Source organism: Corvus cornix, chromosome 28 (genome assembly GCF_000738735.6).
Source record: "Corvus cornix cornix isolate S_Up_H32 chromosome 28, ASM73873v5, whole genome shotgun sequence".
NCBI lineage: Eukaryota > Metazoa > Chordata > Aves > Passeriformes > Corvidae > Corvus > Corvus cornix.
In genome coordinates, this window is record NC_046356.1 from 853,744 (window position 1) to 873,470 (window position 19,727).

Sequence of the window (19,727 nt, forward strand, 5' to 3'; positions counted from 1 at the left end):
CTGATATCGGGTCCAGTAATACTTAGGCTTCGAAGGCAAGGCACATCATGTGGTATAAAATTTCGTGCAAATTAGGAAAACATGGATTTTTTTTCTTGTGTGTGTTTTTTTTACGGCTTTTTTTTTTCTTTTATACAGATTTTTTTTTTTGTTTTTTTTTCCTCTTTTTTTTCTCTTTTGCTGAAGGGGAAGGTAGAGCCGGTTAATAGAGTCTGCCATGCACAGCATCAGCCAGCCGCGGCTGGGTTGAGCCAGGTCACCAGATCCTGTTAAAGCACCATGCAGTTTATTTGTCTTTTTTTTTTTTTTTTTTGTCTTTTTGTCTTTTTTTTCATGTGTTTCTTTTCTCAGATCTTTAAAAAAAAAACAGGTTTCCCTCTCCGCCAAGCGCTTTTTTTGTTGTTGTTCTTTTTTCCTTTTTTTCTTTTTTTTTTTTTTTTTTGGTGGGTTTTCTCCTTTTCTTGTCCTTTTTGATTATTTTTCTGTCTCCCGGGATTTCCTGCGTCAGCCCTTTCCCTGGTGCCTCGTTGTGCCGTCCCGGGGGGGTGGGAAGCGGGGGGAAGCGGGGGCCACTGGGATGGGGGATGCGATGCCGGTGGTCCTCGGGGCGGCTCTGGGTGCCAGGGGAGGGGGCCAGGCGGGTGGCGACGGTGGCCTCGGTGGCATCCCCGGCTCCTGGACATCCCACGGTGGTTTCTCTCCATCACCACCCTTCGGGTGTCCTCTGGGCCGGAGATCCTTTGGGGACCAGTCTCCTCATCTCGCTGGGGACAGCGGGACCTTCGTCCTCTTCCTCCTCCTCGCCTCGGCCGTCGAGGGGGTCCCTCTGCTCTAAGGCACTGCCACGTCCCTGCGTCCCCTTCCTGGCCACGCTGTCACCGCACGGGACGGGGATGGCCGAGCGCTTTCTCCCGCGCTGCCCCCGGCCGGGGGCTCCTCCGGGGAGGCCGGGACCCCTCCCCGCTGCAGTTCAGGCACTTGACGCGGGGCTGAGGGCTCCGGGGGACTCCGGCGGACTTCGAGGGGCTCCGGGGGGCTAGCTCTGCCCTCTCCCTCGCTCGGGCTTCTTTGCGCCATCCTTTTGTATCCAAAAAAAAAAAAAAAAAAACAAAAACCAAAAAACAAAACAAACCACCAAACCCAAAAACCCCAAACCAGCCGTCCCGGCAAGCCAGTGCCGGGGACTCCACCTCCTCCTCCTCTTCCTCTTCCTCCTTTTTTGTGATTTTGTTTTCTTTTCTTCTTTTTCTTTTTTTCTTCTTCTTTTTTTTTTTTATTTTTTTTGACGATTCCCTCTTAAAAGTGCATTTCCTACAAAATGTGCAACACGAGCGCACCCTCCCCTGCCTCCCACCTGGTACCTGTCCACAGGAATGCATAGCTCAAACACACGGACGCAAGCCCCCCAGCCCCACGGACCCCCCGGGCGCGGGGACACGCCGGGGGACACAGGGACACGGTGGGAACACACGGGGCTGGGGCCGGGGCCGGTGCAGGCTTGGGGGAGGAAGGTGACCAGAGGGATGGTGACCGGTGCCCCGGCGCGACGGATGGCCGCCCGGGAACCATGGGGGCCGGGCTGCGACAGTCCCCATGCCGTTTCCCCGGTGGAATCGGGGTGCCACCGCCGCTGTGACGTTTGGGGCCGTGGTGGGAGAGTCCCGACACCGCGTCCGCGCGGGAACCGAGGTGCCACCGCCGCCGCGACCATCTCTGGCCGTGCCCATGCACCCTCCGTGGCCACAAGCCCCCTCCTCCTGTGCCACCCGCTCGAGCCACTGTGCCACCATGTCTCCGTGCCACCGCACCACCGTCACCGTGTCACTGCAGCACGGTGCCGCCTGTCCCCGAGGCGCTTGCACAGCACGGAGCATCACCCGCCCCGACCACGAGCGCGCCCGGTCCGCGGGGCTCCGGCAGCAGGAGGGGTTCCCCCACCCCGCCCCGCCGCGCCCCACCCCAGCCCCGGGGCCCCCCGAGAGTCTGGGGCCGGGGGGGTCGGCGGGGGAGGTTTTGATCTTTTTACTCACATAGAGGCAAGAACGAGAGAGTCAAAGCCGTTTGCATATTCGAGCGGCCGGCGGGGCTCGGCCCCGCGGCCCCGCCGCCGCTCCGGGAGGCGTTGCTGGCACGACTTGTGTCAGGTCTCAGCGCGGCGCCGGCCGACGGGGTAAATAATAGTGTTTTTTTCTTTTTTTTCTTTTTTTTTTTTCTGTTTCTTTGTTTTCTGGCGCATCGCCGGGGTGGGGGGAAAGGTCCTCCTGGGATGGGTTGTTGGTTTGTTTGTTTTTTGTTTGTTTTTTTCTTTTTTTTTCCTTTTTAAAACAGTTTGACCCTTTTCCTTCTTCCTTTCCCTCGCTCTTTCCTTCGGGTGTGGGTTTTGCTTGTCGTCGTCGTCGTCGTCGTGAGGCCGCGCTCTCCGTCGTCACCGCAAGGCTGGGCCTGGTGCTCGGGGACGGGGATGTTCCTCTGGGGGTGCCTAAAGCAGAGGAGAAGGGAGGCGAAGGGGCGGCACGGCGGCGGTTATCCCAGGTACCAGGACTGCCGGGAGAGAGGAGAGAGGCCGGCGTTAGTGCTCTGCCCCGCGGAGCTGCTCCGTCCCCCGGCCGGTCCCCAGAGCCCCGCTGTGCCCGCGCTGTGCCCTGCTCGGCGCACGGGGCTGGCGTCCCCACTCCTGCACTGAGTTTGGCCGTCCTCCGCACCGCGGCCACCCGCGTTCCCCTGGGGGCCGGTCCCTCTGCACCTTCACGGCAAAGGCGACTCTCCCCAAGGACTGGTGCCGCCTGGGGACAGGTAGGGGGGGTGGCACGGCTGGGGACCCCGCGAGGTGGCCCCCTGCCACCCTCCCATTGTTTCCCGCCCCCCCAGCCCCAAGTTCAAGTTCATTCCCGATTACCTCATGTCTGGTTTCCGTTGGAAACGAGACAGCTCGGGGCCGCTGCTTCCCTTAACCCTTCCAGGCCCCGCCACACATGACCAGAGCGTGGCAGGTCTCAGCTGCTCCTCCCGTGACACCGCCTCCTTCGCCCGTGCCTCAGTTTCCCCAGGCAGAGCATTCTTGAGCCCTGGGGAGCCTCCCCGAGCATGACTGGAGACATCCATACACAGGGACCCTGGTGTCCTGGGACTGAGTGGCTGCGACCCCCGTGTCGGGACAGGGACTCTGGCCCCCTGCTCCTACAAGGTTCTCCTGGTGCTGTCCCAGGTCTCCTCTTTAGGGACCCAAGGCCTTTGGAGTACCCACCCCATGTGCAGGACTGAGGCAGAGTGGGGGTTGTGATCAGAGCCGGGTCCCCCATGTTTTTCCTCAAGAACGGCACAGCACCCTCGGGTGTCCCAGCTCATGGTTCCCAAATCTCACAGCCTGGCACAGCACAGCACCCCCGGGTGCCGTGTCACCGCTCACAGCCCCCAAGTACCCACACCCTGGCACGGCACAGCCCCCTGAGTACTCCCCCCCAGCCAGGGCAGCAGCCCAGGGTGCCCCAACACGGCACCATCCACAGCCTCATCCCACTGTCCTGTCACCCGTGTCCCCCGCCAGGCAGGACTGCAGCCACCGCAACTGCCCCTGCAGGGAATGCTGAGGCCAAACCACTCATGTCACAAGTGATGCCAGGAGCTGCCACCCCTGTCCTGGCACCATTGCACTGCCTGCAGCACCGATGCCAGCTCCAGAAGCCAGGACTAATGGAAAGCCCCTGGAAAGGCGCACACAACCTCCCGCTGCAGCTGGAGTGGCCATGGGCGCAGCCGGACGAGAGCAGGTGGCTGTGCCCACACAGAGGGGGACACACGGCCCTGCTGCTCCTCCTTTGGGGATGTTGTTGGCACCTGGGCAGGGTGCCAGGTGGTGCCAGGCAGGGTGCAGCTGGAGCATGGCAGTGACCTCCCGCTATGATGGAGGACTCATGGTGGCCCTGAGCCACCAGCAGTGCCCAAGGCCCTGTAGTGCCCTGTACCAATTCGTAGCGAGGACGCCATGGCAGTAATGCCCATGGGCCACAGCGGTGATGCCAAGGCAGTGATGCCCACAGCAACAAAGCCGTCAGTGGCAGTGCCAGAGCTGCAATGCCGTGGTGGTGATGCCCACGGTGGCACTGCACATGGAAATAACCCCACAGTGGTGACACACACAGCAGTGGTGCCCAAAGTGGCAGTGCCCACAGTAGCAATACCCATGTCCACAATGCCTGCAGTGGCAACACCAGTGGTGGCAATGTCCATGGCAGTGATGCCACTGCTGTGGTGACACTCCTTGTGGCCTCAGACGCAGCAGCGATGGCCATGGCAGCAATGGCCATGGAGGTTACATCCACAGCAGCAATGACCCGCGGCAGGGACGCCACAGTGGCAATATCCATGGTGGTGATGCCCACAGCAGCAATGCCCACAGGAGCAATAAACATGGCAGCAATGACATGGCAGTGATGCCATGGTGGCAGTGCCCACGGCAGTGATGCCATGGTGGCAATGCCCTCAGCAGCGATGCCATGGCAGTGATGCCACAGCAGTGATGCCACGGCAGGGACGCCATGGCGGGGATGCCCACATCAGCAATATCACATCAGCGACAGCCACGACGGCGATGCCAGCACTGGCCATGCCCACGGCGATGCCCACGGTGATGCCATGGCGAGGGTGCCCGGGGCGAGGGCAGGAGGGTCCCCCCAGCAGCATCCCCGCTCTCACCTGTGCCTGATAGATACTCCCAGGATCCCTTGGTCCTAATCCCACGAAGGAACGGTTCGCAGGGGGCGTGCCTGGTGCAGAGTAGGCTGGGGAACAAACGAGAGCTCGTTAACGGGGCTGTGGGTGGCACTGCCATTGTCCCCCCCGGGGCCAGGCCCGGCCCTCTCCCTGGCACTGCTGGGACGGAGCTCCCTGGCACCCGGCGCTGGCGACCGGGCGACGTCCCTGGCTGTGACCTGATGGCAGGCGAATGGAGCCCAGGGGTGCTGCACCCAGGGGTGCTGCGCTCGGACGGTACCACCCGTGGTTTCGGGACGATGACAGGCTGGGGGGGCGAGGTGCCCCGGGGTGCAGGCGCAGATGGTGCTCCCGGCTGTGCCCGCGCTGCGGCTTCCAGAGCTGAGCTGCCACGGGGAGAACGAAGGGAGCCACCAGTTCCACTTGGCCACATCACCCTGCTGCCACCTCCATCCCTCAGCTGGGGGTCCAGCAGTGGGACCTCCAGCCCTGCTGAGCATCTGGGTGCAGCCCTGCTGGAAGCAGAGTGCTGCCAAGGGGAATGGGGGACTTGGAGCCAGCTGCAACCCTTGGGGACAGCCCGTGTCCCCCTAATGCATCCTTCCCTGAGCCTGCAGGAACTTGCACTCCTCTGTCCCTCCCCAAGGCTGTGACCCCATTATCAGCCAGGCCACCCCATGCCATCCCATACTGTCCCCTCCAGATTGTCCAGGCTTTGGCTCCTCCATGCCATGGGATATCCATACCTGCTGACCAGCTGCTGGCAATCAGCCATGGCCCATTACTCAGGGACAGGGTAATGGCCCAACCAGGCAGGGCTCGACTGTGTGGGGACACAGCAGCCACTTGGGGTAGCATGTCCCATAGGTACAGCACGATGGGAACAGGAACAACTCCTCACAGAATGTGGCGACGGCATGGTGTCCCACCACTGCAGCACACACCCCAGTGCCAGTCTGGGGTGCCTCTGGCTGCTGGGCCCAGCACCCCGAAACCCTCCTGGCCAAGGCACTTATGGCCCTGAGGTGGAGCGGGGGGCAAAGAGTTTGTCAGCCACTGTGCTAACGAAGATCCCAGGTGCCACCTGCCAAGGGCTCTGGGGGACCCGCACAAAGTCCTTTCTCTGGTGTCACTTCACATCCCCACGAGACCAGAGTCCCCAGCACCAAGGACCCCCATGGCAGCAAGAGTACGACAGCCCACAAAGCACACCAGGCACACTGTCCCTAGTCCCAGTGCCACCCGCGTGCCAGCTGGTCCCCGTTCCCGGCAGCACAGCCACCACCATGGTGGGATAAACAGACACGGAGAGGCCACGGCCTCCCCCACAGCACTGCCCACACCGAGGGTCTGGGCAGGACACTGGTTTGGGGAGCCCTGCTGCGGCTCCACTCACGCTCAGAGGGACATGGGGCTCGAGCTGGTCCCTGGGACCAGCACGGGACCCCCTGGCTCAGCAGCCACAGCAGCCACTTGCCCAAACCCTGTCCACTCCGACCTGCCTGAGACCCAGCAAACTCATGGCGTGCCAGCTGCCGCCCTCTCCCCGGCTGCGGGGAGGCCACCTCCGCCAACATCCCCCAGCACCGGGATGGGGGGACACCCTGGGGGGCTGCGAGAGGAGGGGGCCAGCCGGGCCGGGGAGCAGGGTGGGCGCCGCGGGTGCTTACTGGGTGATGTCGGCGAGGTCGTCCCTCCCTCGGAAGTTGTCGTGGTGGATTTGGTGTCAGGAGAGACGGCCAAGCGGGGCATGCCGGGGGGAGGTGGCGGCGCCAGCATCTGCGTGGGCAGGTAGTGGCTGGGCACTTTCACTTGACCACTTCCATTTAACTGGGGACAACACAGACAAAAAACAAACAGCACAAGCCATTAGGACACACGCACACCAGCATGGCCGGGGAGCCCTGGGGACACCCCCGGAACAGGCACGGGGTGTCCCTCACTGCAGACATGAGTTTGTTGGGTCTCAGAGCAGCCCTGAATGGTCGGCATTGGCAGCAGGCAGGAAATGACGGCGGGACAGGAGGGATTTGGGGGGCTGTGGAGACAGAGGCCCCATGGGAGTCATGACCCACAGTGGCGCATGCTGGAGCCGGGGCGCTGGGACCCCTCTCTGCAGTGACAGGGGGGCCTCTGAAGCACTGCCTGGAGGGGTAGGGGCACCCAGAGCCTCCAAAGGCTCCTGCACCAGTGCTCTGTGCCCAACCTGGCCGTGGGCTGCTCCTGATCTGGTGTCCATCAGCCAGCACTGAGCCACTGCACAGGGGAAGAGTGGCCATGCCCCTCACCTTGGCATCAGGCCCTGCTGGTGAGGGGAAACAGGCAAGCGGTGGGCAGAGGTCAGAAGGGCTCCCCAAGATGTGGAAGCGGGCCACGGGATGGTGTGGAAGCGGGAACACTCCCAGGCTCCAGCTTCGGGTATGAAGGGTGCCCTTCACGGGGTGTGCGGGGTGCTGGTGGTGGGGCATGTGCTGTGTGTGGGGGCGCTGGGTGTATGGGGTGATGGTTTGGGTGCTGCATGCACTGGGTGCTGCATGTGCACGGTGCTGGTTGCATGGGTTGTTTGGTGATGGGAGCATGGGGTGTGGGGTCCCGGGTGTGTGGGGTCCCATGTCTGTGGGGTGCACTGGGTGCATGGGGCGCAGGCCGCTGCGGCAAGGGAAGGCCCACAGCAGCACAGTGTGGCTCTGCCATCCCCGCAGGCACACTGGGGACACGGGTACAGTGAGGAGCTGACGGGTCACCCGTGGGCTCTGCAGGTGGATGGAGCACGCCAAGCCCATCACTCTCCTGGACACGCTGGCGGACGGTGACTCTGGGAGATCGTAACACACCCCTGGCAGACATCTCGCTCCCCCCCGACACCCCAGCTCCGGCTGACGGCTCAGCCCCAGCACCCCAACACCCGCGGTGACCCCGCGCCGAGCCGGGGCACAGCACCTCCATCGCCGGAGACACGAGGTGCCAACACGCAGCAGGCGCAGCAGCGCTCCCGAACCAACGCACGGCACGGCTGGAGCTCAGCCCCAGCGAACACCCCACCAGCGCCACCGGAACACCCCGACCCCCCCCGTGCGGCGGCAGAGGTGACGGCGGCGGTGGCCGGTCCGGGGGACTCTCCTCGGGCAGCCCGGCTGGCAGCAGCCCCCGGTGCCCACGGCGAGGCGAGCGATGGGTGCGGGGACGGGGCTGCGTCCTTACCGGTCCGGGCTGCTGGTTGGACGGGTCGCAGGCCAGCGAGACAAGGTCTTTGAGCGGGTCCTGCGGGTTGAGATGAGGCGGATACCGGATGGCCGTGTGCGGGAAGTAGGTGGAGGCCGTCTGGGGAAGGATGGAGGTGGTGGGGAAATGCAGCGCAGACGATGGGTGCGGGCTTCGGGCGATACCTGCGGGAGACAGCAAAAGGGGACGCACACCTGTGTCACTAGCTAGTGGCTGCCCTAGCCCCTCGACCGCTCAGCGCTCACTCTGTGCCTCGGCTTCCCTGGCAGGACACTCACCACTGTGCACAGCGATGACGGGACGGTGGTGCTGCGTGAAGCTGCTCAGCCGGGGCGAGGAGTCCTGGGGCGATGGGCTGTTGAAGGGGGACTTGTCCATCTCTGTCTTCTTCACGGTTGGGGAGATGCCTGGGGAAAGTGGGGCGCAACGTCAGGACCTGCCATGGGACCCAAAATCCCACGGCTGCTGCCATCTCAGTGCAGTGCTGGGGGAGCCCATTCTGGGGGCAAGGGGCACCCCGGGGTCAGGGTGGGCGTGGGGAGGGTGGTGCTGTGAGTGTGTGTGCCGGCAGGAGGGTGAGCACATATGTGGGCACCTCTGGGGCTACCACAGGCATGCACACGCACAGGGTGTGTGTGAGTGTGCACACAGCTGTATGTATGAATGTGTGTGTGTCTGTGTGCTGTGTACCAGCACAGCTGTGTGTGTGTGTGTGTGTGCGTACCAGCACAGCTGTGTACCTGTGTGTGTGTGTGCTGTGTACCAGCACAGCTCTGTGTGTGTGTGTGTGCGCGTGTGTACCAGCACAGCTGTGTACCTGTGTGTGTGTGTGCTGTGTACCAGCACAGCTGTGTACCTGTGTGTGTGTGTGCTGTGTGCGTACCAGCACAGCTGTGTGTGTGTGTGTGTGTGTGCTGTGTACCAGCACAGCTGTGTGTGTGTGTGTGTGTGCTGTGTACCAGCACAGCTGTGTACCTGTGTGTGTGTCCCTGCACACCCGTGCACAGGTGTGACCCTGCAGGCGTGTGCATGCGGGTGCACACAGCTCTGTGTGTGTCCCACCCTGGTGGCACAAGTGGGTGCCCTCATGGGTGCCACTGTGACCCTGCAGCCCCCACATGGCACCCACCTCCCCTGGCACATGGGGCTGGGGGCTACAGGAGCTCCTGGGGAGGCACAGAGGTGCCGGCATGGGGGTGACCTCGCCAGAAGCAGCAGCTGCCCGGGTCCCCGAGGCCACCCCGGGGCATGGGGCTGAGCAGGGGGGTTGGCAGGCACGTTAATCTCCCACTGCCGTGGCTTTAGCTCTGGCCATTTGGCCCAGGCCTGGTAATGGGTTTAGCCCGTTCTCAGCCGGGCGTTAGGAGGATTTCCCAGAACATCCCGTACAGGATTGCCAAGCCCACCCCCCCCCCCCCCCGCCGTGGCTGAGCTCCTCTGCTAGCCACCCTCACCCCTGCCCGGGTCAGGCCACCGGCAGGGGACAGATGCCCTGGCACAGCTCCCTCCTGCCTCCACGCACCACTTTGGGGAGGGGGCTGCACCTTCCCCAGGACCCCCCATGCACCAGCCCCATGGGGCAGGATGGGGCACAGTTCCTGCACACACAGGATACAGTTTGGGGGTTGGACCTGCATCGCCCAAACCTCCTTCCAACAGGATCGGTACCTCCAGCCCCCCATCTGGGCACCCCCAGGCTCTGGCAGGGCTGGGGGGCTGATGTGGAGCCCACCCCACTGCTGGGCGAGGCAGGAGAAGAGCCAAGGGAGGAGGAAGAGGAGCAGCTTCTTTGCCTGCACCTCGGGGCGTGGGAGCTGCTGTGCCAGCCTTGCAGCATCGCTTTAATTAGCCCAGCCCCCCCCCTTTCTTAATGAACAGCTAATTGGGGCTGTCTAGACAGGAAAGGGAAAAAAACCCACCAAGCCAGAAAGCTGTCCACAGCAGTGTGGGGCTGGGGGAGGCTGGTGTGGGGCTGGAGGCTGGGTTGGCCCTATAGAGAGAGCCCATGCTGAAATGGGGGGGGCCCTGTAGCAACACCGCAGCCCCCACAGAGCCCTGCCCGAAGTGGGGGGCCACAGACACACCTGGGCACCTATGGAGAGCCTGTGCCTACATAAGGGGGGGTTGACAGCAACCCCACAGATCCTCGGAAAAACAGGGATGTTCTGGGGGACTTGAGGGTGGCAGCGCAGCCCCCACAGCCAGTGTGTGCTGTGACCTGAAGGCCCATAGGGACACCAGGGCACGGGCAGTGCCCAGATGGTCACAGGGGGTTCTGGCAGTGGTTTGCGGAACGCTGGGAGCAGGATGGGGGCCCCGGGGCACTGGAAGAGCACTGGTAACGAGGTGACACCAACCCCCTTCCATGTCTTCTGTCCAGTTGCGGCTGCTGCTGGTGGGGGAATTGGAGGAGGTGTAGTACTCGCCCCCAGGGCTGGTGTCGATGTCATCCTCCATGGACCCCGACTTGTGCCGTTTGCTCCTGGGGATAGGGAAGGGTCACAGAATCATGGATTGGTCTGGGTTGGGAGGGACCTCAAAGCCCATCCAGTGCCACCCCTGCCAGGGCAGGGACACCTCCCACTGTCCCAGGCTGCTCCAAGCCCCAATGTCCAGCCTGGCCTTGGCCACTGCCAGGGATCCAGGGGCAGCCCCAGCTGCTCTGGGCACCCTGTGCCAGGGCCTGCCCACCCTCATAGGGAAGTGAACCCATCTAGCCCTGCCCTCTGGCACTGGGAAGCCAGAAGTGTCCTGTCCCTCCAGGCCCTTGTCCAAACTTCCTCTCCAGCTTTCCTGGAGCCCCTTAAGCACTGGAAGGGGCTCTGAGCTCTCTCTGGAGCCTTCTCTTATCCAGGCTGGACACCCCCAGCTCTCCCAGCTTGTCATGGGTCAGTGCCAGGCCGTGGCAGGATCTGGCTGCCCCCGTCCTTCCTCATGGCCGGGCTCGGGCTGGCCCCAGCACCGCCCTGGCACAGCCCCAGTGGCACCTACCCACTGGAGGAGGTGCTGGGCAGTGTCCTCCTCATGCCGGTGCTGGAGGGGTTCAGGTCATAGGCCAGGTGGCCCTGCAGCTCTCCCAGGGAGAAGTTTGGCCCCGTGCCCGTCACCACCGGCGCTGTGGGGAGAGAGACGGGGGTCAGGGAGGCCTGGTGGGGAGGGGAGTCCCAGCCCACTGTGGGGTGGGGGGGCTGTTGGGACACTGGTGTGCCCAGGCAGCGGGGGCTTGGGCTGTGGCATCACAGTGACACTCACTCCGGGACACCTGGATGAGCTCGGTGACACTGAACACTCCCGAGGTGACGAAGCTTTCCTGGAAGTCTGTCGAATCTGTGCGGGAGAGAGGAAGGTGTGCTGAGGGGACAACAGGAGCACCCCTCTCATCCTGCACTGCCTTGTGGCGATGCATCAGGGCACCCCAACACCCCCAAATCCCCATCTGTCCCCCTCCTCAGCCTCCACTCCACTCCCTGCTCCAGCAAGAGACCACCCGAACTGGTCCCCTCTGCTAAAGACGCCCTGGAGCTGCTCAGTGCCTCAGTTTCCCTGTGGCTGAGAGTGCTGGCAGGGCTTGGGGCTGCACCCCCACCATGGGACCTCCATGGCAGTTGCTGTCCCCAAGGGCTGCGGCCTCAGTGGGACTCTGCTGGGTGTAGGACAAGGCTAAGGCTATGCCCAGCTTACTGCAGGTGCCAGGCAGCGGCTGGCTGGGGCTGGGGGACACCAGAGCCGTAGCACGGGGGGCTTGGCTGTGTGTCATGGGCCCCCCTCCCCCCCCATGGCAGGTACCCCAGGGACAGGCTGGGGTGTCCCTTGTCCCCTTGCCCAAGCCCTGCCCGCTGCGCTCACCCAGCGTGATGGGTTTGCTGTCCTCCTGGTCCGAGCCAATGCCTGTCCGGGGGCTGCTGCTCTGCTCTGCATCTGCAAGAGGAAAACCCACCAGGGTGAGCCCTCCGTGCTGCTGTGAGCCCCCCCGTGCCAGTGTGAGCCTCCATGCTGGTGTGAGCCAGGGCTGCCCACCAGCTGACTGCCCCCTCGTTGCCCTGCTGGGGGAAACTGAGGCACAGGCTGCCCAGCAGCTCTCACCACGCAGTAGGGCCACCACCAAGCTGGCATATCCCCAGTCACTGAGGAACAGTCGCCGACCAGCCCCCCTTGCCCTCCCCGCCAGCGACAGGAGCACGGACAGCCCCACATGCAGGATCTGGGCACCGCTGCCCGCAGGGCGGAGACCCCCGGTGCTGGGCTGGGTGCTGGTCACCTGGCCCTGCTCCAGCCTGCTGCCTGCTCTCCTCTCTCCAGCCACATCCATGACCCAGTGCTGCCCCACCAGGCAGCTAACTGCAGCATGGCATAACCTGTGGCACCTTGTCCTGCCTCTGCCCAGCTCCTGGAGGGCAGCAGGGCTTGGGGCAGCACCGGCGCTGACCCCTGGAGCCCCGTCCGGCCCTGCTCTCTCTTGGCTAAAAATATCCCGGCTCAGATGCTGAGCTCAGCAGCCTGGCACGGCAAAGACACTGCAGTCAGGAGCATCCTTCCTCACCTGGCTGCTCCCAAAGCCCTTCCATGACTTTTGCCATGTATTTCTCCCCCATACTCCTTCTTCTCACTGCTTCTCCATCCTCCTCCCACCCCCTGGCCTTCGGCATTTCTCTCTGGCAGTCTTGGCAGATGTCAGGAAAGGGCTGAGACAATCCAAAAACACCATCAAAACCACGCAGCTGCCACTGCCGGCCCATGTGCTCGCCTTGGGATTCTTCCCTTTCTCCCTGTTTTTCTCCCCCTTTTTCTCCCCTCAAGTCCCTTGCACTCACATGTGGCTCCCAGGCTGGTTATCCTTGGCTGGGCAAGTTATCCATGTGGGCACCATGCCACCCCCCACCCTGCCACCCCTGTGTGCTGCCCACCTGGCACACTATCCATGGGGGCAGTGGGACTGTGCCACCTCCCAGCCTGACAGCCCTGTGTGCCCACACCCCCTTGGTGCTGCTCAATGCCGATGCCAAATCAGCCATTTTGTCTCCCTGCCCAGCTGCCGCGTTCCCCTCCACCCACCCCGTGCCAGCCTGGCACCACGCTGGCAGCCCCATGGCATCCTGCCTTGAAGCTGCTCCCCACCACCAGCCCCCCCCGTGCCCGCACCCCTGGCTCCCTCCAGGCAGCCATTTTAGGGAGCAGAAACTCCCCCTGGAGACAGGCGCAGGGTTTTTTTCCTTCCCTTCTCTCCATTTTTCTTTTTCTAACCTTATTCCCCCATTTTGAAGCGGCCGTGTGCCCAAGTACCGGGGCGCGGGTGGTGGGAGTGAGCGGGGCACAAACCAGCCGGGACAGGGGGGAGTGGCAGCGGGGACCCCCCGCGCATCCAGGGGCACCGCGTGGCCGGACACGGCCCCTCCTCGCCTCTAAAAACAACAAATCTGGCGGCGGCTCTGGAAGTGGTTAGTGGTGGAGCCCGGCCAAGGCGCGGGACGGAGGCTGGCGGTCACAGCCTGAGGCCGGCCCGGCTCCCCACAGCCCCCCACTGTGGCCTCAGGGCTCCCTGGGGCCCCACTTGCCTCCCAGATAGCACCCACTTGCCCAATCCTGGGGTGCTCGGCCTCTGGGTAGCCCCCGAGGCCGTGCCCTCGCCTGGTACCTCTGAGGCGCCCATGCAGCCCTTGGCTCAGCCCAGGGACCCCCACCACTGCTCGTCCTGAGGTGCCCCACATGGACCTTTGCCCACACCGAACCACCCCAGTCTGGTCCCTGTTCCCCCAGGGCACCCAGGCACTCACCCGGGTGCCCCCCGGGTGGGCCTCATGTCCTGTACCCCCACACCGTCCCACGGCACCACCCTGACCCAGCACCGCCAACGCCACCTCACTGACGCCCATTCCCAAGGGGACACCCCGGGGACCTGCCCCCAAACCGAGCACTCCACTCCCACCCACAGCAGCCCGAGGAGCAGCGGGGACTTTCCCGAGCTCGCAGGTTTGGCAGCAGGGCCGGCCCCTCCCTGCCCCCTCGTGTCCGGGCCGATGGAGGCAGAGGGTGCGAGGCCGGGGCCCCGGGCCCGGTACCCCCGGCGCTCCTCGTGGCTGGGCGGGCGAGCTCGCCAGCAGATTTCTGGCTGCCTCCTCGGCGGGGCGGCCGGGCCAAGCGCTGCTCTCACCGCCATGTGACGGCCGCCTGCGCCGGCTGGCGCGCGCTAAAATGGCGAAGGGAGCCCTGGGCTCCCGGGCCTCGCTCCCCACAAGGGGTGTTTTGGGGAGACTCCAGATCCAGGACCCAACAAGTGGCTCGACTGCACCAGAGAGGAGAAAAGCCTGTAAAGCTCCCCCCATGCCCCCGCTGCTTCGGTGATCTGTGCCCTCCACACCCCCTCGGAGGGCCGGGATGGGGGATGGAGGTGGGGGTGGTCCTGCTGCCACATTGTGGGGCGCTCAGGGGGGAGGGGGTTCAGTGCCAGGGTCGTCTCCGGCAAGGTGGAGGAGAGTGCTCAGTGCCCAAACAGGTCGATCCAATCTCTTTTTTAAAAATAGCCAAGTGTGTGCCCGGGGGGGGCGCGAGCTGCCTGGGCTCCGGGCCGCGCTGGCAGCCTGGCCCCGTGCCACCCATTGAATTACGGATCCCGCACCCCGGCCCTGCTGGCTGGCACGGTGCCCCCGGGCCCCACAGCGACACCCGCCCGCGGTCTCAGCGCGTGGGAACGACCCCCGGGCAGCAGGGCCGGCCCTGGGGGGTGTCACTGCAGGCCGGGTGCCCCCCGGGGCTGGCGCAGCTGCGGGAGAGCCCTGGCTCGGTGCCCGAGAGCTGACGGTAACAGGGCACGGTGTTACCGGCAACGGCGCGGGCGCAGGCGCAGAGGCTGGAGGATGCCGGGGGCTGGGGGAGCTGCTGGCGCCGGTGTGAGCAGTCCCAGCCCCCCATCGAGGGCAGCAGTCTTCCTCCTTCTTCCCCAGCTCTGCCAACTGAGAGCAGGAGATGGGCGAGGGTTCAGCACTGCTGCCTGCAGGCTTCTGCCCCGTGCCTCAGTTTCCCTTGGGGGCTGGCTTGGGGGGGAACTGCCCCCATGTTCCGTGGCCACAAAGCCCCAGCACCTGCTCAGGTGTCACTGCACTCCTCCGGCTGGCCGTGACCACAGCGCGGACCAGAATGGCCCAGAGTGAACAGCCTGGTCAGGATGGGAGACCCCTGGAGACCGGAGGGAGCCAGTGTGCCGTGGGGCAGATCCCACTGCAAGGGCTGGGGCGAGCGAGGCTGTGGGAGGGTGTGATTTGGGGGCCCTGCCTTGTCAGACCCCCCCCGAGAACTCCTCGTCCCAGTCTCACAGCGATCCCCAGGTCCGAGCGGCACTGCCCGCCTCGCTGCCCGTCCCACCGTCCATCCCTCTGCCGCCAGGCTGGGGTGGCCCTTACATAAACCCGGAACAGTCCTGCTTGTGTAACCTCCTTTATATAATACCCTGAACCGCCGCGTGTGCCGGGTAAATCCTGGCTCAGCCGGGCCGGCCGGCGCGCCGGGGCGCGGGACCCCCCCTCCCCACTCCCTATCCCGCCCCGCCCCCGGTGCCCCCCGCCATGCCCGGAGCGCTGCGGGGCCGTCGGGGTGAGGCGACTTTGCTGGGCCTTAGCCACGAACGCTGCGGGGGCGGCAGCTCCTCCTCCCTCTGCCGAGCGAAGCCCCGGGGAGGTCCTGGCCGGAGGCATCCCCCGAGGTGGCGGGGCGGTGGCGGGGGGGACGGACGCGCCCCGCTGCCACGTACGCCGGCCGCGGCCAGCTGGCCCGGGCGGGAGCCTGGGAGGCGCGAGCACGTTGGCCGGCGGCTGCGAGCGAGCGGCGCTGGGAGCGAGCGGGTTTGTCCTCGGCCGACCCCGGCCGGCACGGGGAGATGGCAGCGGCCGGGGGGAACCCCCCCAGGCGGGCGGCGCGGCCGCCCCCTCGCTCAGCCCTGCCAGGCCTGGGCTCCATCCAGGGCTGCCGGCGCCCGCGGAGGCGAGCGGGGGACAGATGGCAGCGGGCAAAGGGATGGGGAGAGTGGGACAGACAAAGGGAAGGCTGAGCCCCCCCCTTCCCTGGGACTCTCCCCTGCGGGGTGCTGGCATCCAGCCGCTGCGCCCTGAGCTGGGGGCACCTGGGGGTGCAGCTGCTGGGAGGGGGTGGGAGAGAAGACAGAGGATGGGAGAGGGAAAGGAGAGAAAGGAAGGGAGGGAGGGAGGGAGAAAGGAAGGAAGAAATTAAAGTGGAGAGAAAGGGAAAGGAAAAGGGACAGGGACAGGGAAAGGGAAATATGCTGCCACTATCTTTCTGCCAATCCCAGCCCCATGGCAGAGCCCCACAGCACAGCCAGCCTCCCCCCAGAGTCCCATGGGCCCCCACCATGGCCCCTCCGATGCTCCCCCAAAACCAGCCCCTGCCTCACCACCACCACGCAGGGCTGCGGCAGCAGGCTCAAGCCCTTCCCAAGGGCCAAGACCCCAGTGCAGGGGCCAGTGTGACAGGGGACCGATCCCATGCCCCAACTGGCAGTGCCAGCCCTGATCGGGGGTGCAGGGGCACACCGGAGGCTTGCCGGCGTCTGTTCTCCCCCCTCCCGCGGCCACGGGCGGGAGAGAGCACCGTGGGCATCTGCCGCCCCAGCTGTCCCTTGCCAGCGCAGCACGAAGCCGGGCACCCGGCCAGGATGGCAACTGCGGCCCCGGGGAGGGCACGGCGCTTGCCAGCGCGGGGGACGGCGGGTGGCGAGGGCGGGGGACGGCAGGTGCTCGTGAGAGAAGCTCGCTCATCTTTTATTCATCGGGTGCCTAACGGTGCGCGGAACCGCTCTGGCCCCTTGTCCCCTCCGGCAGCGCAGGACGTGGCACCGTGTGCCAGGTCCCCGGCAGGCACCGCTCACGCTGCCGGGGCCGCCGCGCTGAGCACGGCGCAACTCGCTTCAGTGGTGACGCGGGGCCGGGGCTGGCAGCGGGCACTGCGGGGAAGCCGTCCGGCTCCGGCACGCCGCCGGCTCGGCGCACTGCGGGAGAGCCGGGGAAGCCCTGACCTCCCCAAGGTCGCCGGCACATCGATCCGGAGAGCTCGAGCACATGGAAACCGCCCCGGCCGTGCCAGCGCCAGGCTCGCAGCGGGGCCGGGCTCGGGAACGGCGGGACCCCGGGCAGTGACGCTGCAGAAGACAGGGGGTGGCGGGGGCGTGGCACCCTGGGGAGCCCCCTCCCATCCCGCCTCTGCAGCACGCAGCTCTGGGGGCAGGCACCCAGCCCCTGCGGATTCTCTGCTCTCTCATACACTTGTGCCCTTTCCCCGGGGGTCTCCTCCTGGACTTGCTGGGTTCTGCCTACCTCGTTCCCCTCAACCCTGGCCTCCCTGGCTGTTTAACTGCGAGTAGAGATACCTGGACCAGGGGGAGGGTTTGCCCGTGTTCATCTGTGTGCTGGGGGGGTTCTCCAGCCTGCCTGCCCGCTGGTGCCCAGCTCTGTGAACGGCAGATCCCAAATATTGTGAACCCCATCAATCTTCTCACGACCCTGGCAATAAATATTTGCACGGGGGCTGGCGGAGCGGCGGTACCCAGGGAAACGCCTGCCCCTCCATCTGGAGGGGCTGAGCAGACGCTTGGCACGGCCGGCCTGGCACGGCCACAGCGCGCCTGGGATGAGAGCCCTGGCACGGGCTCCCCGGCAGATTGGTGCCATCTGCCTCGCGCCGCAGCCAGCGGCGAGGCTGGTGGGGGGAGATAAGGGGCTGCCAGGCGGTGGGAGACGCAGATGCTGGCACAGCGTGGGGGTCCCCGCCTCCCCCCAGGTGCTGTCCGCTGGCGGAGGCATGGCCGGGGCTGCCAGGAGCTCGATGCCACCCTGGGGCCCACTGCCTGCTTGCCCTGGGCACCCATCTGCTCCCACCCCACTCGGTCTGGGGGCTCAGCTCGGGGCACTGCTGGGAAAAGCTCACAGCAGGGCAGAGCCCCAACTCCTGCCCCGCTGAGCATGATGCCTGGGGGGGGGGGGGGGGAGCAGGGAACCTCAGAGGGTGTGAGGGGCCAGCACTGCCCCTGTTCTGCCTCTCCCCCGCTCTGGGAGCCTGGGGGGGATGGGGTCCAAGGATGGGAGCTACCAGTGTGGGAATGCAAGAACGGGGGGATGCAGGGATGGGGATACAGGGATGGAGACACCACGGTGAGGGTGCAGCAAGAGAGCCCGTGGAGGTGGGGAGCACTGACGGGAGGGTGCGGGGGGGGGCAATGTCCCCCTCCACTGGCTGCTGCCGTCGGGAGCTGCTGGGAGGAATCTCTCCGTAATGCTCCGAAGGTCCTGGCACCATCGGCTGGGGAGATTGATTACCATTTTACTGCAATGCTTTTGACTTTCACCAGCGACCTCCGAGCTCCCCCCCAGCCCCCCCGCCCCCCCGCCGCACACCCAGCTCTGGGCTGCAGCGCCGTCCCCTCCCCCACTGCGGTGTGCACAGCCCAGCCCTCACCCAGCCCCGCACCCATCCCGCACCCATCCTGCATCCAGCCCTGCTCCCATCCTGCATCCATCCTGCAACCAGCTCTGCTCACATCCAGCACTCATCCTGCATCAAACCCTGCTCACATCCCCTGCCCTTCCCGCACCCATCCTGCATCCAGCCCTGCTCCCATCCCGCACCCATCCTAATCCTATCCTTCCCCAAAGGTACCGGGGGTGGCGGTCGTAGGGCTGGGTGCAGGATGGGAGCAAGATGGGAGCAGGGCCGGTGCTGCTCTGGGGAGGGCCCAGGCGCTCAGCTCTCCCTGCACCCCGCGGCCATCCCCGGGGCCGGCAGGGCCGGGACGGGGCCTCCCCCCAGCCCGGCACAGGTCGTGCCTCAGTTTGCCCATCCCGGGGGCACTGAAAGCCGAGGATAGGGGAAAAAGCCGAGGGGCAGAGCTCGCCCTTGGCATCGGCCTGGGGGAGCCGTCCGGGCGCTCAGCCCCTGCCGAGCTGCCCCAGACTGCGGATGGAGAGCGCAGGGCCGGGGGCTCCTCCATCCCCCCCCTCCCCGGCGTTGCCAGAGCAGCGGCTGGGAAATTGTGCTGACATCGGCAAAACCGGGCGGCGGGGGCGGGGGAGCGCGGGGCGCACGTGCTCGGGCTGATAACGGGGGGCCGCGGGGGCTGGCGGGGAGCCCGGACTGCCCGGCCGGGGGGGCCCTGCGCGGGAGAGACCCTCCCAGGCCCCTCTCCTTAGGGCTGGGGATGCTGCGGGTGGCTCGGGGGAGCGGGCAGGCAGGTGAGAGGAGGCAGGAGAAGGCAGGAGCGGGGCAGGCGGGAGGGAGCAGGAAGGAGGGAGGAGGCAGAATCAGGCAGGAGGGGGCAGGTAGGAACGGGCAGTGTGCCGGGCAGGAGCAGGTAGGAGGGAGCCGGCAGGAGGGAGCAGGAGGGCAGCGTGTCGGGCAGGGAGAAGCTCACTGAGCCCACAAGGCGGTGGTACAGTGATCCCCAGCACCCATCGAGTGCTGTCACCAGCCTGGCCGTGCCATGCAGGGTCCCATCGATGTGGTGGCTTCTTCCGTGTCCCTCCCTACCTCAGTTTCCCCACCAAGGTGGGAGACCAGAGACCCCTCCCATCAGCCACAGCCTGACAGAACGTGCCCACTGTGGACTGGGACCGGGCCATGCCGAGCACCCAGCACCCTGCAGCACCTCAGGGGTCCCACGCCATTGCTCCTGGCCCATCCTGGTCCCCCTTAACCAGGGGCAGAGCGACCTTAACAGTGAAAGTGAGAGGCTGCCAGGCCTTATCAGGGAGTATTTACAGCCGCTGTGTTCCCAATTAGACAGTCAGGTGACTGCGGCT

General features: G+C 65.5%; 1 protein-coding gene across 5 annotated transcripts in view; it reads right to left on the minus strand.

Annotated features, from left to right (window-relative positions):
• Window positions 1-2,283: 2,283 nt before the first annotated feature.
• NFIC (nuclear factor I C) overlaps window positions 2,284-19,727 on the minus strand; it is a 39,155-nt gene continuing 21,711 nt past the window's right edge. For 2 of the 5 annotated variants that reach the window (XM_039566147.1, XM_039566146.1), the window contains exons 3-11: window positions 11,779-11,850; window positions 11,185-11,259; window positions 10,924-11,047; window positions 10,290-10,414; window positions 8,211-8,339; window positions 7,912-8,096; window positions 6,381-6,540; window positions 4,693-4,778; window positions 2,284-2,541 (exon numbers count right to left, since the gene is read on the minus strand). In XM_039566147.1, coding sequence (XP_039422081.1) covers window positions 2,524-2,541; window positions 4,693-4,778; window positions 6,381-6,540; window positions 7,912-8,096; window positions 8,211-8,339; window positions 10,290-10,414; window positions 10,924-11,047; window positions 11,185-11,259; window positions 11,779-11,850 — 974 coding nt within the window. In that variant the 3' untranslated portion in view covers window positions 2,284-2,523. The remainder of the gene's footprint in view (window positions 2,542-4,692; window positions 4,779-6,380; window positions 6,541-7,911; window positions 8,097-8,210; window positions 8,340-10,289; window positions 10,415-10,923; window positions 11,048-11,184; window positions 11,260-11,778; window positions 11,851-19,727) is intronic. The other 3 variants (XM_039566148.1, XM_039566149.1, XM_039566150.1) reach the window with 3 other exon arrangements.